The 14,904-nt window shown below is 35.9% G+C and overlaps 1 protein-coding gene and 1 long non-coding RNA gene across 5 annotated transcripts in view; both read left to right on the top strand.

Annotated features, from left to right (window-relative positions):
- GTF2I (general transcription factor IIi) overlaps window positions 1-13,347 on the top strand; it is a 36,241-nt gene extending 22,894 nt beyond the window's left edge. For 3 of the 4 annotated variants that reach the window (XM_053454922.1, XM_053454919.1, XM_053454921.1), the window contains 15 exons: window positions 149-332; window positions 1,924-1,982; window positions 2,131-2,202; window positions 5,609-5,792; window positions 6,713-6,771; window positions 7,535-7,618; window positions 8,075-8,164; window positions 8,469-8,534; window positions 8,758-8,941; window positions 9,040-9,092; window positions 9,973-10,050; window positions 10,508-10,591; window positions 11,145-11,328; window positions 11,744-11,772; window positions 12,638-12,837. In XM_053454922.1, coding sequence (XP_053310897.1) covers window positions 149-332; window positions 1,924-1,982; window positions 2,131-2,202; window positions 5,609-5,792; window positions 6,713-6,771; window positions 7,535-7,618; window positions 8,075-8,164; window positions 8,469-8,534; window positions 8,758-8,941; window positions 9,040-9,092; window positions 9,973-10,050; window positions 10,508-10,591; window positions 11,145-11,328; window positions 11,744-11,772; window positions 12,638-12,756 — 1,529 coding nt within the window. In that variant the 3' untranslated portion in view covers window positions 12,757-12,837. The other variant, XM_053454920.1, reaches the window with a different exon arrangement.
- A 282-nt stretch (window positions 13,348-13,629) lies between these two features.
- On the top strand, window positions 13,630-14,460 carry LOC128472944 (uncharacterized). The gene is made up of 2 exons (XR_008346227.1): window positions 13,630-13,706; window positions 13,837-14,460. It is a non-coding gene; the product is annotated as an uncharacterized LOC128472944 (long non-coding RNA).
- Window positions 14,461-14,904: the final 444 nt, after the last annotated feature.

Below are 14,904 nucleotides of genomic sequence, written 5' to 3'. Positions count from 1 at the left end.
TCTACATTAAAAGCAGATGTCATTAACGGCTAGGACATTACTCACAATTTTATTCTTTTTCACATTTGATCCTTGTTTTGATCTTACTATTTCTAAAGAGCATCTAAAAGTTATTGGTATATAGAACATTTTCTATGTTCTCAAACAGCGGAGTCTTTGGGAAAAACAGAGCTCATGCCTGTACCGTACCAGAAGTTTGAGGCTAACCCCAACGAAATGTACGTGGAAGGTCTGCCTGATAATATACCATTCAGAAGCCCATCCTGGTATGGGATCCCCAGGCTGGAGAAAATTATTCAGGTTGGCAACAGGATCAAATTTGTGATTAAAAAGTAGGTGGTATAAGTTCTTTTTTTTATTTTGAGATATTTAACTTTTTGTAACTTCCCGCCAGGACTTGTGTGTAAATACACATAATACTAAACTCACCGATTCATCTTGAAGCCCTCCAAGTATTTTTCTGTGTAAATCTTAAGTGCCTGTGTGTTAAACATTATGTATGACTAACTATGGGGGATTTCTTTGGCTAAAATGGCATGTGATCGAGGCCAACATGGCCCATACTTTAGGAGAATGTAGACCAGGGGTGCATAGTGTGTAGACTTCATAAGAAATGGATTAACCCATTAACTATAATGGAGATAAATATATTATTTTTACTGATTCACTCATTGCAATTTTTTTACGGTTGTATAGTTGCGTAATAGTTTGTATTTTAAACTTTTAGGCACCAATGCCCCCACCTCTCATGTTTCAGATTTTTTTTCAGATCTAATCTGTTAACATTATGCACGGCTAAACAATTTGTTAGCCTTTCATATGTCAATTTGTGTGTCTTTTGGACGTATCTCAAGCTGTCGTGACTTTACAATGTAAATATAATGAAAATGTATAAAAGAAAACCAAACTATACTAGGATATACTTAATGATATGACTGTAAAAGTATCCAAATAATGTCATCATATAAAGATATCCTTGTATTGTTTGGTGTTTTTTGACACATTTTTAGTTTTTGTATTTTTAAAAATAATTTTTATATTATATAATTATAAAAATATTATTATTATGGGAAAGTGTTCTTCACAGTAAGAACAATAAGAATATGGAACTCGCTGCCTTAGGATGTTGTATTATCTAACTCTGTGGGTATTTTTAAGAAAGGTCTGGATGCTTGTCGGTTAAGCATAACATAAAGGGCTACAACTGCTAAAAGGACAGTCGTATTAGAAAGTTGATCCAGGGAGTAATCTGATTGCCACTATGGAATCAAGAAGGATTTTTTTTCCCTGTTGTAGCATAATTGGTAAATGCCCCAAGTAGGGTTTTTTGCCTTCTTTTGGATCAACTTTAGAACTTTAGAAGTGGGTGTGTGTGTGAGAGGTTGAACGTGATGGACTGAAGTCTTTTTTTCAACATACTATACGATACTATATGAAATTCTATTCTAATGTAATTTTATTATATTTACAATACACTGCTGGCCCTCCTGGACTTTTTCTTTTTCACCGTCATTATTTAATAGTCCAATAAACCATCATCTGTGAGCAGCAGCTCTATGGGAGGGGAAACCTGATAAAAAGGTCACACATCAGACACAGCATGGTAGTAAATTAGTATGTGTACTTTAATAAACTGGGTACTGAAACTGATGAAAGCATGCTGGCCGTGGACTTGTACTTTACCATCTAAGAGACACACACACAAAATTATTCTTGCCGTAGACAACACAGCTATGCACCGAACATGACATTGGAACAGCAGCATGTGGTGCACAGTCCAGTTTGGAAGGACAGGAACTGTGAGCCTTGCTTGCAAACGTATAAAGTTCTACTGATTAGACTAAAATAAGATGTATTCTTACTGTACAAAACGCTCTCTAAGCTCACTCTCAACTTTTTTTTTATTTGTTTTATTTTTTACAGTCCAGAGCTACTTACACAGGCTTCAGCGGACTCTATTCAGAACAAAACAAATGCAGGAGGTATGCATATTCAGTAAACATGGATACTACTATATTCTAATGGTTTTCACTATTTGGCGTGGACGCTATTTTGTTTTTTTTTATGTGTTTTATATTTTTACCTGCATTTTACTTTGAAATCCCTCATGGTTACTTATTTTCCGTTTAGCGAAAGAAGACTGGAATATAAGGATAACTAAGTTAAGAAAGCAAGTTGAGGAGATCTTCAATGCAAAATTTGGTAAGTGTTGATTAACTGTCATCAGAAATTTCTACATAGAAATAAAATAAAGTATTGCCTAAAATTTCTGATTGCTCCTGGCCTAAGGGCAATGCAGACCAAGTTTCCTTAAGGTTCCTCAGACCTACATTTCTGACACTTATTGGCTTTCTCAATGAGCTAAAGATGGTATCTCTCTGGTCACAGGAGACGAAGATGTCTACGTCACGCTTCTCTTACTCGTAAAGGGGAGGTCCCATGCAAAAAATATAATAAAACCAGGTTTTGTCAGGGCTAATCTAAGTTACCATATACAGCGATGTATTTTAGCAGGACGTAACTAGAAACCACAAGGCCCCAGTGCGAAAATTGCCCTGTTTTGCCCCCCCCTGACTTCACAAACCAACATGTGCCACCTTTGCTCCCTGTGGCATCTTTGTCCCCAAACAGCTTGTCTGTGCTGTATTTTTGCCCAAACAGCTTGTCTGTGCCCCAGCTGGTTCATCTCTATACTCTCTGTGCCGCTTACCTGCAACAAGCGGCTTTAAAGGGCGGACAAGTGGTCGCAGGGGTCAAACCTTAAAAACGTTTATTTTCACCACGGGCAGTATGATAAGGAGACAGGGTATTTATATATTATTTGTATTTTATTTGTATAAAATTACTTTTTTCTTGCGCTTGATGCCGAAAAGGCGCTTGATCGCGTAAGCTGGTCCTTCCTAGAACAAACTTGAATCACCTTTGGTTTGACCGGTCAATTTTTAAACTATACTATGGCGCTGTATAAGAACCTGCAAGCGAAAATTTCAGGGTTCAATCTCAATTCAGCCAGCTTTTCTATTAACAATGGAACAAGACAAGGGTGCCCTCTTGCTCCCTTACTATATGTTCTTTCAATTGAACCTCTTGCGACAGCAATACGCCTTTCGGATAAAATTACCGGTATAAGAACAGGCCCCTATGAGCATAAGATCTCTTTATATGCTGATGACATTCTCCTTACCTTAGCTTCCCCTGAAACTTCTCTTCCAGAGACTTTGGAATGTATCAATAATTACGCAATATATTCTAACTACAAATTAAACTTAAATAAATCACAAATTATTGACTTTAATATGGATCATCTTCGGTTTGAAAACATTAAGAATATGTCGGCAATGAATTGGAGTCAAAAATATATTGATTATTTGGGTATTAAAATATATCAGAGTCTTACAGACACTATAGTTAATAATTATACGATTCTTTTAGACTCCTTTAAAACTCAATTTACCCAATGGAAGAATCTGGAAATTTCTTGGATGGGCAGACTTAATACATTAAAATCATATGTCCTCCCAAAATTGATCTACTTATTTAGAATAATACCTTTACCAGTTCCATTGAAAATTTTAAATCAATTTGAAAAACTATTTACATCTTATGTATGGTTGGGTAAAAAACCTAGAATTCTACGTTCCACTCTTACCAGAACTCTTTCGCGAGTTGGGTTTAATTTTCCTAATCTAAGCAATTTACATCAAACGTGCCTATTTAATCACTTTCTAGCTTGGGATATTAAACGGAAATTGGACTTACCATGGTATAATTATGAAAGGTGGAAATGCCACAATTTAGATCCATCTCTTTTATACTGGACCAGTATAGAGGATATAAATAGTTTAAAGATCTCTAACCCCATTATCTTAAATATATTGAGAAATATGACTACTTTTAAGAAAAGATTTGGCACTACGAAACCCTGTTCGCTGTCTACTCCATTGGTAGCTGTACAAAGTATGATAAAAGACATTGATTTAAGATCTTGGTTTTCGCAAGGTATTGATACAATATCGGATATTAGCTCTTTTCCTGATTTGATTTCATTTAAAGAACTTCAAGTTAAATATAATCTCCCAAGGAAGGAACTATTTTCCTATCTAAGGATTAGAAACTTTATTAAAACTAATTCGTTAAATCCTTCGACTAACTTAGATAAGTTTATAAGTAAGCATTACAAAAAAAACCTAATTTCGCGGCTAAATAATATATTGGATCAAGAGCTTACTTTAGACAAACCAAACACCATCCTGAAATGGGAAAGAGATCTAGGGGCTGTTTATCCTTTTGATACTTGGTGTGAAGCTTGGAATAATTTAAGGAAAGCGATACATTGTATAAACCTTCAAGAACAATACTATAAACTCCTTCATAGATGGTATTATGTTCCAACGTCATTACATAAAATGTATAATGCTACCTCTAATAAGTGTTGGAGATGTAAAGTAGAATTGGGGTCTATGAGGCATATTTGGTGGGACTGTGACAAACTTATAAATCTGAAATCTCTAGCCTATTTAAATGTCTATTTGGGACGGACCTGACACTGTCTCCGCAAATCTTTCTTTTACCTTGGGAAAATAAAGCGAAATCATACTTGGCAATTAATATCTTGGCAGCAACCAAAATTTGTATAGCAAGGTATTGGAAATTGGATCAATCTCCATCATGGTCCCAGATCATATCCCAGATAAACTATCAATATACAATGGAGAAACACTTCTATCGAATCCATAATAATATTAATAACTATGATGCTATATGATCTCCATGGCATAGATGGATCTCTTCAAATGATCAAACATATTAAAAAAAATTACTATTTACTTATCTATTTACTTATTTATTTATTTATTTTTTTACCTCTCCCACACAATCCTGGCAATTATTAAATTATTATATTTTTAATAGGTTTAAAAATATTATCACTATCTCTCTTCTTTCTCCCTCCTCGAAAAAGAGGTCTTGCCACGGTCTGGATTTTTGAATGCTGTAAAAATATAATAGCAATATTACCTGTACGATGTAAGAATGAAATGTCCTATGTATTAAAAAAAAATAAATAAATAAAAAAAATAAAATTACTTTACTGATGTGGTGGTAGGTTGTAGAGGGTAATATATGAAGGTAATTTTAAATATGCATATGAACCTTAGCCAATACCAGGCACCAATTTAAGGTCTGAAGGAACGAATCGTTTGGCTGAAGCTCTCTTATCTGCTCTTATAGGAGCTAGGTAGCCATGGCTCCTAGAGTTTTAGGTCCAGCTCCTAAACTTCTTGTATTGTTTTATGTAGATCTCTATGGGTGACCCTCTTGCTGGCTCATATTATTCTAGTTGGTTACTAACTTCTACACAGTTTTTTCCAGGCCTCCTTTAGATGCGTTGGGAGTTATTTTAACCAGTTATTGTAGTACAATAACCATTGGTTGTTACAGCAATAAGGCCACAAAAACTGCGCATTATAATTTTATTGTTTTTTGACAATTCTAAATCAACCAGCCAAGTTATTTTTGGTGCAAGCTGAACTTGTTAAGTTTCAGTGTAAATATGTTTTGTGACTGTATGGCTAGAAAGTCAGAATGAGACAATGAATCCTTCTTCCAGCTCAAGCACTGGGGCTCTCAGAAGCTGTGAAAGTCCCTTATCCTGTATTCGAGTCCAATCCAGAGTTTCTGTATGTAGAAGGGCTTCCAGAAGGCATTCCATTCCGGAGTCCAACTTGGTTTGGCATTCCACGACTTGAAAGAATTGTACGCGGAAGCACCAAAATCAAGTTTGTCGTCAAGAAGTATGTGTAAAGGTCTTAATTTTCTAAATATTTTATTGCTGTTGCACCTTTCGCTCATCATTTAATGGGCAGGCGTTATACATTTACAATCAGCTGTAGGAGACTGGTTATCGTATGAGTGTAATGCACGTACAATCACGTTTGAAGTAACTAAGACAGTTTTAATTGTGTGTCTTTCCTTTGTGATTAGAGATGTGGATGAAACTAGTGGAAAGGACTAGTGTTTGGGAACTAAAATATAACATGGCTAAGTGTAAAATAATGCATTTAAGACATGTTCGAGCATATCAAGGTATTAAGTAAGGTCTAGGAGGAAAACATTTGAATAAAAAAAAATGAGTTCCACAGCTTGAGGGTATGATTTAGAGGATGTAAAACTGTGGTAAGGGTAAGTAGATACTTGGAATATACTTCCGGTGTAAGTGGCATGTACAAACACAGCACAGGAATTCAAGAAAGCTTGGAATTTCCATAAAGCCATTCTAAAGAATAAAGTGAAAATGATCCAAAAGCAGCAGACTAGGTGGATCTGTTTTTCTGCCAGCAGTATTTGTGTGTCTGTGTGCAGTTAATAACAGGGTTTGTGGCGTTTAAAGGTCACGGGTAAAATGCCCGGCGAATTTAGAAGGTCTGCAAAGAGCAGTGTCCCATTTGGTGAATGCCAATTGTGCCAAACACCTAGACTCGGTTGGATTATCCAGTTTAATAACACTTGTGCTTATATATATATATATATATATATATATATATATATATATATATATATACATACATACATACATACATACATAGAAAAAGGCGCAAAACTGAAAGTTGTATAGTTGTCAAGAAAGTCCTATTTTCAAACCGAAAAAAAGGTATTTTATATAACAGTAGTTTGATTCTAATGACAAACAAATGCGCCTTGTTTTCCTTTCTAGGCCGCAGTTGGTATTCCCCTATATTCCTCCTGAACTAACTGATAAAATAGGTGTTGACGGTAAGAATAATAATTTACTTTACATGGTACCTCCAAATGCTGAAACTGTTGGCATGCTGCAGTTTTGAGGTCTTTGCTTTTATGATAAATGCATCTTATTACAGTTTAATTTTTATTTTTTCAAATTTTAAGGGGTTTTTAAAGCGGGAACTCACTCTTTTCTATATGTGGTATAGTTGTATGGGAGTAGAGAACCTAGCAATGTAGCTATTGCAGAGCAAGAAAGCCCAAGGTTCTGCATGGGTGTTTCTAAGTTCCTTGCATACAAATACATTAAGCATTCACTACAGTTCAGTGTAGCCTTACCTAGCCAGAGATAGGACACTAAAGGGGCAATAGTGGCCTGAAGCTGACACCAGGAGAGATGTATGTAAAGTCAGAGTATTGTTGCAGATAAAATTTCTATTTACGCATTTGCGACATCCATATTTAAGTTTTGCACTCTGGTTCACATGCTGTGTCGTCCAAGAAGGGTCCAGGTCACGAGAACTTTAGGACAATAACGAATGGGAGAAAAATAAGGTGGGAGTTCCCCGTTAAGTAGACATAGCTCCCATGCTAAAAGAGGGACAAAGTTTACAATATATGTCGAAGCGTTATTGGATTATAGCCACGTCTGGAGGGGGCGCCAGACACACACGAGCAGAAAGATGAATGAGTGCGTATGCCTGAAGGCACAAGAAATACAAATGAATGGCAGAGGAACATTTCCAAACGTCCAAAACGACTTGGTAAACAATAAAACCTGTTGGTTTTTTTTTAGCTTTACCGAACACGGAGACAGACCAGAGAGCAGAAAGTCCGTCGGTGGACGTTGCAGTGGAAAGTGTGAATTCAGTGCCAGGAGGTAACCAATGTTTCTATTTTTACGGTTCCCACTTTGCATGATTTCTGGTCTTACCAGAAGTCTGCTGCTACTAAATTTAACCTCTGCAGGTGTCTCTAGTTCAGAAAGCAGTAAAGAAAACACACTTTTATGAACAAAAAAACTGTCCGGTAGTTTGTAACTTGTCAGTGGCTTATAGTCTCAACCCTGAGTATACGTAATGGGGCCTATATATAAAAAAAATTTCTGTTGCCTAGTTAGAAAAGTGATGACCATAGGAAGCAATGGAAACATTTAAGCTGCTTGGTCTATTATGTTGGTTGCTATGGTAACAAGCATTTTTTTAATATCCTCTACATACTCATGCTTTACACTCTGTACATGTCTTAGTGATTTCTGTTTTCCAACGTTAATTTTATTTTTATTTTTTTTTAAACTTGTGGCATGTAATATGTTTTATGTTTTATTGCTTTGCAGTCTCGCAAGATACATCAAAAAACATTGTGCTCCCTCAAACGAATGGTTCCAGTGTGGCATGCAAACCACGAGGGAGAGAGTTTTCCTTTGGTAAAATTGAAATGTCAGATTTCTTTTAAATATTGCGTTTGCTCTTAAGTATTAATGCATGTTCTTGTAACAAAATGAGGTAGTGTATGGTTTTTTAAGTATACTAGCAACCTAGGTAGATGTATATTATGCTATCTTTTTAAATAAACCAAGACTAGAAGATTCTGCAATGTGCAGGTAATACCTGTGTCCTGTAAAATATATATATATTTTTTGCTAGTAGACAAAAGAAAACATGTTGATATTAGTCTGAAGTTTTTCTACACTACTTAATTTAAGTAACGTCAGTTTAAATTTTCAACAGAGGCATGGAATGCAAAAATTACAGACTTGAAGCAGAAAGTGGAAGCACTATTTGATGAAAAATGTGGTGAGTGAACCTTTTAATTGATTTTCTTGTACTTCGTTAGATTCTATGTGACTTCATTTGCTTTGGTTTGTCAGGCCTGTTGGTGTGGTACAAATCTAATGCGTGACATTTTAAATGGTTTTAAAATTCACATTATTCATTTTAAATAATCACTTCTTAATTTGTTGTCTACCTGGTACATTATGCTAACTCAGCGTTCCCAACACAATCTGATTCATTGTAGGAGAGGCGTTAGGCCTGAATGAGCCTTTCAAAGTGCCGTTTGCATTGTTTGAATCCTACCCGGAGGACTTCTACGTGGAGGGTCTTCCCGAGGGCGTTCCTTTTCGCAGGCCTTCTACATTTGGAATTCCTAGGCTCGAAAAGATTCTCCGAAACCGAGCCAAGATTAAATTTATAGTCAAAAAGTAAGACAAGACTCGGCGTAAGGTTTTCAAATAATTATGTGATGTGAGATTTGTGCACTTTTGTCGTTATTGTACATTAAACTGATTGTCTTTGTCAGGCCTGAAATGTTTGAAACTGCAGCCAAAGAGCCCCCTGTACACTTTCTACCAAGTAAGTATTCACTTCCATTCTGAAAGCCTATATATTTGGGGAAATATTAATACGGTAAATATTCCTCTAGATTATTGTTACACAAGATTGTCTTGATATTCAAAATCTCTCCTTTGAAAAATACATGATGATCATTTTTCATGTTGATCTTTTCTTTTTTTCCCCATCAGCATTCTGTGCCATTAATTTACAATTCTTATTTAACCGCTCTCTTAGAAATAGTTAATAAAACAATTAAATTAAAAAATAAGACTATGACTAGAAGATCTCACCATGGCATCATAAAGGGTACCATCCAGTTCCAATAGGTTTTTAAAGACCTCAAAGGGATCTCGAGTCAAAAAGTGTACAAATAAAAATAACAATAAGAAGAAGCAGAAATAGTATCAACATTTAAAAAGTGGAGTTGTGCCCCTCCCACTATAAATATACATTAAAAATAACCCCTTCCTTTCCCTCAATCCAATGTTAAATAAACAATTATATGTAAGGGAGTGTTTTGCTCCCCTATGTGGGATATTCTACTCAGGGGGTGTTGTTGAACATAAATCCAGTTGTAATCGTTGACAACTAACTTGTGGAAGAAATCTAAATAAAATTGCATATTTCTAACTTATTTGACATATTATTTCCACCAAATCACAGACTATACAAAAATTATATAAAGAAAAAGCCCTATCTGTCCTTGATAAAACAATATATAATTAGGTACACTAAACTTTAAAATAAGGTATACTGGTTGTATGTTAAAAATGGCAGAAAAAAATTCTGGTCACTTAGACGAACAAAACCCCTGGTCACGAAGGGAATAAAGGAGAAGTTCCTTGCTTTCCATACGATGTGTAAACGTCTATATATGTTTCTTTTCTTTCACTCCAAGGAAGGGGAAGTGCCCACAACGCCTCTGTTACTGCATCTGCACTTGAAGATCTCAATATTATACAAGTAACTATACCAGGCAAGTGGCATGCCATATAAACCTTTGTTCTATCCTTTATGTTGTTCAGGCTGCATATGATCACTTTTATAACCTCCTCATAACTGCTTCACACATTTGGATCCACCATGCTGTATTTGGAAACATTGCACTTCTATTGATTTTAATGGTAGTGCTTTCCTACCACTGATTGACTGCTAAAATCAGCCAATCAGTGACGTGAAACATCAGAACACAATACTTAAAAAGTACTCTCGTATGCGTTGTTTGTTCAGGGTGCTTACTGGGACATTGTACAACTTTATTGTTTTTCACCTGCAAAGCTTTTATGAGCTGGATCCAACTTTTATAGCCCATTCTGGTGAAATTACTGTAGCTAGCACCCAAATTGAGCACTAGCACATTTGTACTTTCTGGACTGTCTGCAGTCCCAATTAATACACTTAAATACAACTTTTCAGTTTGTCTTCTCTTCCAGATGTGGACACCGAAAAAACAGTTAAAGTAGATAAAGCCCGTCAGCTGAGGGAACAAGTGAATGAACTCTTTAGTCAGAAATTTGGTATGTATACATAATTATGTGTGAACTTGATTTACTCAAATTTCTTATGTAATTTCCCAAATATGGTAACTTCATTTCATGTCGGCAAATGGCTGGTAGTTTGTATGGAAAACACAGGCTTTCAGTTTTAGGCAGGGGTTGTGCCACCATAGCAGATTAAGCAGCTTCTTATGCACCCCCCATTGGCCTAAGGCTGGCTCAGAGGCTGTCTGAGAAGTAAGGTAAAAGTTTCTTATGAAGTCCAATCACTGTATTAATAATGATAATCTATATCTTTAATGAAAGTTTTTTTTTTTTTTTAATTAATATTAGGGCAGATTTTGGGAGAAGCATCGCCGGGTAGCCATGTCTTATTCGTGATGTGTTGTGTAGTGCAGGAAAATATTTAGCATTTTGTTACTTTGTTACCATATATATAATGTGCTTAACTTGTGCTTTATAGAGAGATATCTATCTATGTATTTCTAAACTGGCTCACCTTCTAAGGGGGAAACTCAACAACTAGCACTTGGCATTTATGATTTTTTTTTTTTTATTTTTTTTTTAAACATAGGAGAAGCTATTGGTATGAGTTTCCCAGTGAAAGTCCCGTACAGAAAAATAACCACTAATCCAGGTTGTGTGGTAGTGGATGGTATGCCTCCTGGGGTTACTTTTAAGGCCCCCAGTTACCTGGAAGTCGGTTCTATGCGGAAAATTCTGGATTCTGCAGAATTCATAAAATTTACTGTTATTAGGTGAGTGGGCTTAAATTTCGAAATGTGTGCTCGAAAAAATAGATATCTGGCAGGTTTGAAATGTGCAATAAAATGAAGTATGATTCTCACGTCGGACAGACCAAAAGTTGGGATACATAATTTACAGCTTTTATTCAACTACAAATTTAATTTGTGGTAAAATGCAGCAGTTGAAACCTGTTTTTCAGCGCAGTTCCCAGAAATAATTCTATAATTACGCTTAATTGTCATATGACACAAAACCTGGCATGGGTTCGTTGTTGCAGAAACATAAAAGGCTTCGCGGCTCTTTTTTTGTGAATAAATCTTAAGAGGAAGGGGAAAAAAACAAATTAGTTAGTTTGCTTAATATACTATGAAACCCAATGAATCTTTAGTTAAACTTTATGCTTATAGATTTTTGTTCTTTCTACAGACCCTTCCCAGGATTGGTGCTTAACAATCGTAAGTACTCCAAAAAAAAAAACATATGTTTATATACATTGTGTACTTTTATGTTAACAGCAGTAAAATGTTAACAGCAGTAAAAACTAAGATTAAGGTGGAATTGTATGTATGTTTGTTTTTTATATATACCCGAGCTGTCTTTTGTGTGTACACTAATGAAGAATGTATCTTAAATGACTTTTTTAAGTTATTTAATATGCGTTATGTAAAAATGTAGCTGAAAAAATGCTTACCTTCAGAGCTGAAGCGTACTGCACCATGTGACCAGCTTTTCCCGCCACTCGGTTTGAAGCAGCCGATTACGGTCAGGAAAGTGCTCCTAATCGAATCAATGGGAGCACGTTATGCACGCATGCACATTCGGATCTTGTTAGAACCCCCGGAACTCTTGCTCAAGCAGGGAAGGAGAGCAAATGCGTGTTGGGGTGGATTCTGCAGAATCCCTCCATGGATTTGCAACGTGGCAGAATGTGGTCACTTAAAGAGAATGCAGCTATCGTATCCGTACAAGTGCATATGGTTGATCTTTTCCTTTCTGTAACTGATAATATTGGAACCAGTGATCCATTTATCTGAGCCGGACTGTTGGCGACCCTCCAACGTACCTTTGAGATGGGAGCTGGTCCACAGATAGCTGGTCCATAGAGGTGTAGAGGAGGGATCTCCTTTGCAGACCTCAGTAGTTAGTTTCCTGTAGCAAGCATTGTACTGTGCAATTTTTATTCTGTGTAATTCAAACGGATACTATGGTCCTACAGCGACGTGTCATCACACATCTTTGGAAATGTGAAAATATTTCATAATCCAACTTCGCACACATCGTTATTTTAGTTTTTTTTCCTTTTTTATTTTTTTATTTTAGAAGTACATGATGAAAGTGCATCTGCAACATCTGTAGGATCTGGTATGCATGTATATATTTTTTTCTTTTATTTTTTCTTTTGCAGGCCACTGCTTTTCATAACGTTGCTTTTTTTATGAACAATTTCATGTTTAGAGATAAGAAATACATTTATCTGTTTTTGCTTGCCATGTGGGACGCTAAAACTCCTAATAAACCCTTTTATTTTGTAAGGTAAAGCGGACAAAAGCCAAGTAGAAGAATCAACAGATGAAGGTAGTAGTGCCTGTTCCATTTTGCATGTTGTGTTTTCTGATATAGAATGGCAGCTTGTGTGGTGGATATTTTAGGGAGTAGTTTTTATTAGTGAAGAAAGTCCCAGCTTAATTATGAGGATCCCTGATTATTTAAGAGGGTTAACATTACTTCTAAAGCACCCGTGAATGCTGCAACACTATGCAATTTAATTGGCTTCCAAAAAGTGGGGACAGATCCAGCGTCAGTGCTATTTGATCTGATGTACTGTTAGTAAAATGACAATAAGTCCAGACCTCATCAGGCAGTCCTCCTGTTTAGACGCTGCAGAGTGTTTCCCATCTTGAACATGCTGGAAGAATGTTCCACAAAAAACTGTGAACCAGTGGTTTGATGAGAGTCTACGCTAAACTTGTAATGGACGGACAAAAAATGTTGATGACCAGTGAAGTTGAAATATACTGCACTATTAACTCTAATAATGGCATTTAGACCTGTTACATGGGATTTGCCGTCGGTGTAGTTCTCTAATAACAGTAATAATGTTACATTTTAAGTACCGCACGTGGAAAATGTAAGCAGCCCTTGATGAAAATCATTCTGAAAACACTTAACTGCGTGTGTCTCCTATGCTGGTGTCGCGGCACGGTTTGGAAGCCTTATTGTTATACTGCTCCTTTCCTTGATGTTTATGGAAAATTAACAGAAAATGTCTAAATTCATAACGTGACTTGTACCTTTACAATGGTGACTTTTTTTTTTCCCCCTCCGTTTTCTTAGGATCAGCAGAACCACAAGACCAAGCCAATATAAAACAAGAGTCAGATCCAAATAGGTAATTTTTTACTTTTTAAAATTGTAGATAAAATAGGTATATACAGAAAGTACAGTAATGATACTTTATATCTTCATTATTAGATAATCCTGCTTTAACCCTTCTGTGTCTCTTTTCCTGCTTTGTATAGCTAAACATAGCAACGCTCCAAAGGAGCCCAGGAATCTGTTGAATAGCCAAGCGGCAGACGGAACGTACGATATGGACCATTTCTTTTCTTTTTTGTACGTTTTTTAGTTAGAAATGTTTTGTGAATTGGATTATAAAAGGTTTGGTGATAAAGTGGCGTTGTCTGGAGCCATGAAAATCTATTTTTGTTTTGAAGACATAAGGTGGAGCATACTTTTATAATCCTATGTTTGTTGAATTTATTTCTGACAATTTACGTCTTTCCTGGTGGATAATGGGAAGCCTTCAAGATGGAGTGGCACATAAGAACTTATCGACCTGGAGAGACTTGCCCTTAACTCAATGGTGACTTCATTTTAGAAGATGTTTTTTCCACCTCTCCTCAGAATGATTCTCTGTTTATAACAACGCATGTTTTTTTTTTCCTTTTTTTTTAAATTTCCCTGCAAGCCTTTTCTAAAGACCTCTCCACAAGGCACCGACTACAAAGGATACCCCAACCATGTACATTGTGTTGAAACGACTATTACAAACTGATTTTTGCTGGAATAAAGTGTACTTTAGTAAAACCATCACCCTTCCCCATATAACACTAAGTACAAATAAACACATTGTTTTCTAAGAATTGTGCGTATTGTTAATCTTTGTTTTATTCAGGTTATTATTGATGAATCTAATCAGATAAAAAAAACAAAATTAAGGTTTAACCGTTAAACTACATAAAGATGACGTTGATGAAAATCCAACTTTAGTTGAAGATGCTCTTCCTCTTATAGAAGGGAGTAATTACTGACACGAGGTATTGGTAACATTACTGTTGTATTGAACCATGACCAATGCCTGCTTGTAAACCGAAAATTGCATTCACCCCTTCTGTTCAGTTTCTGGTACCTCCGAAACGTGTTTTCCCATTTATGGATTTTGAAGCGTCTTCTGTGCGGTAGTCTGTTTCTAATGAGACGGTATTTTTTTTCTCTTTTGTAAAAAAATGCTATTTTTTCGGTTGGTGGGGTTGTTAGGGTGGCTAGTAATGTAAGTATCCTTTTTAATGCATTCTAATAAACATTAT

Source organism: Spea bombifrons, chromosome 2, assembly GCF_027358695.1.
Source record: "Spea bombifrons isolate aSpeBom1 chromosome 2, aSpeBom1.2.pri, whole genome shotgun sequence".
Classification (NCBI taxonomy): domain Eukaryota; kingdom Metazoa; phylum Chordata; class Amphibia; order Anura; family Pelobatidae; genus Spea; species Spea bombifrons.
The sequence above is the reverse complement of the archived record's forward strand: the minus strand, read 5'-3'. Positions and strand labels throughout refer to the sequence as shown.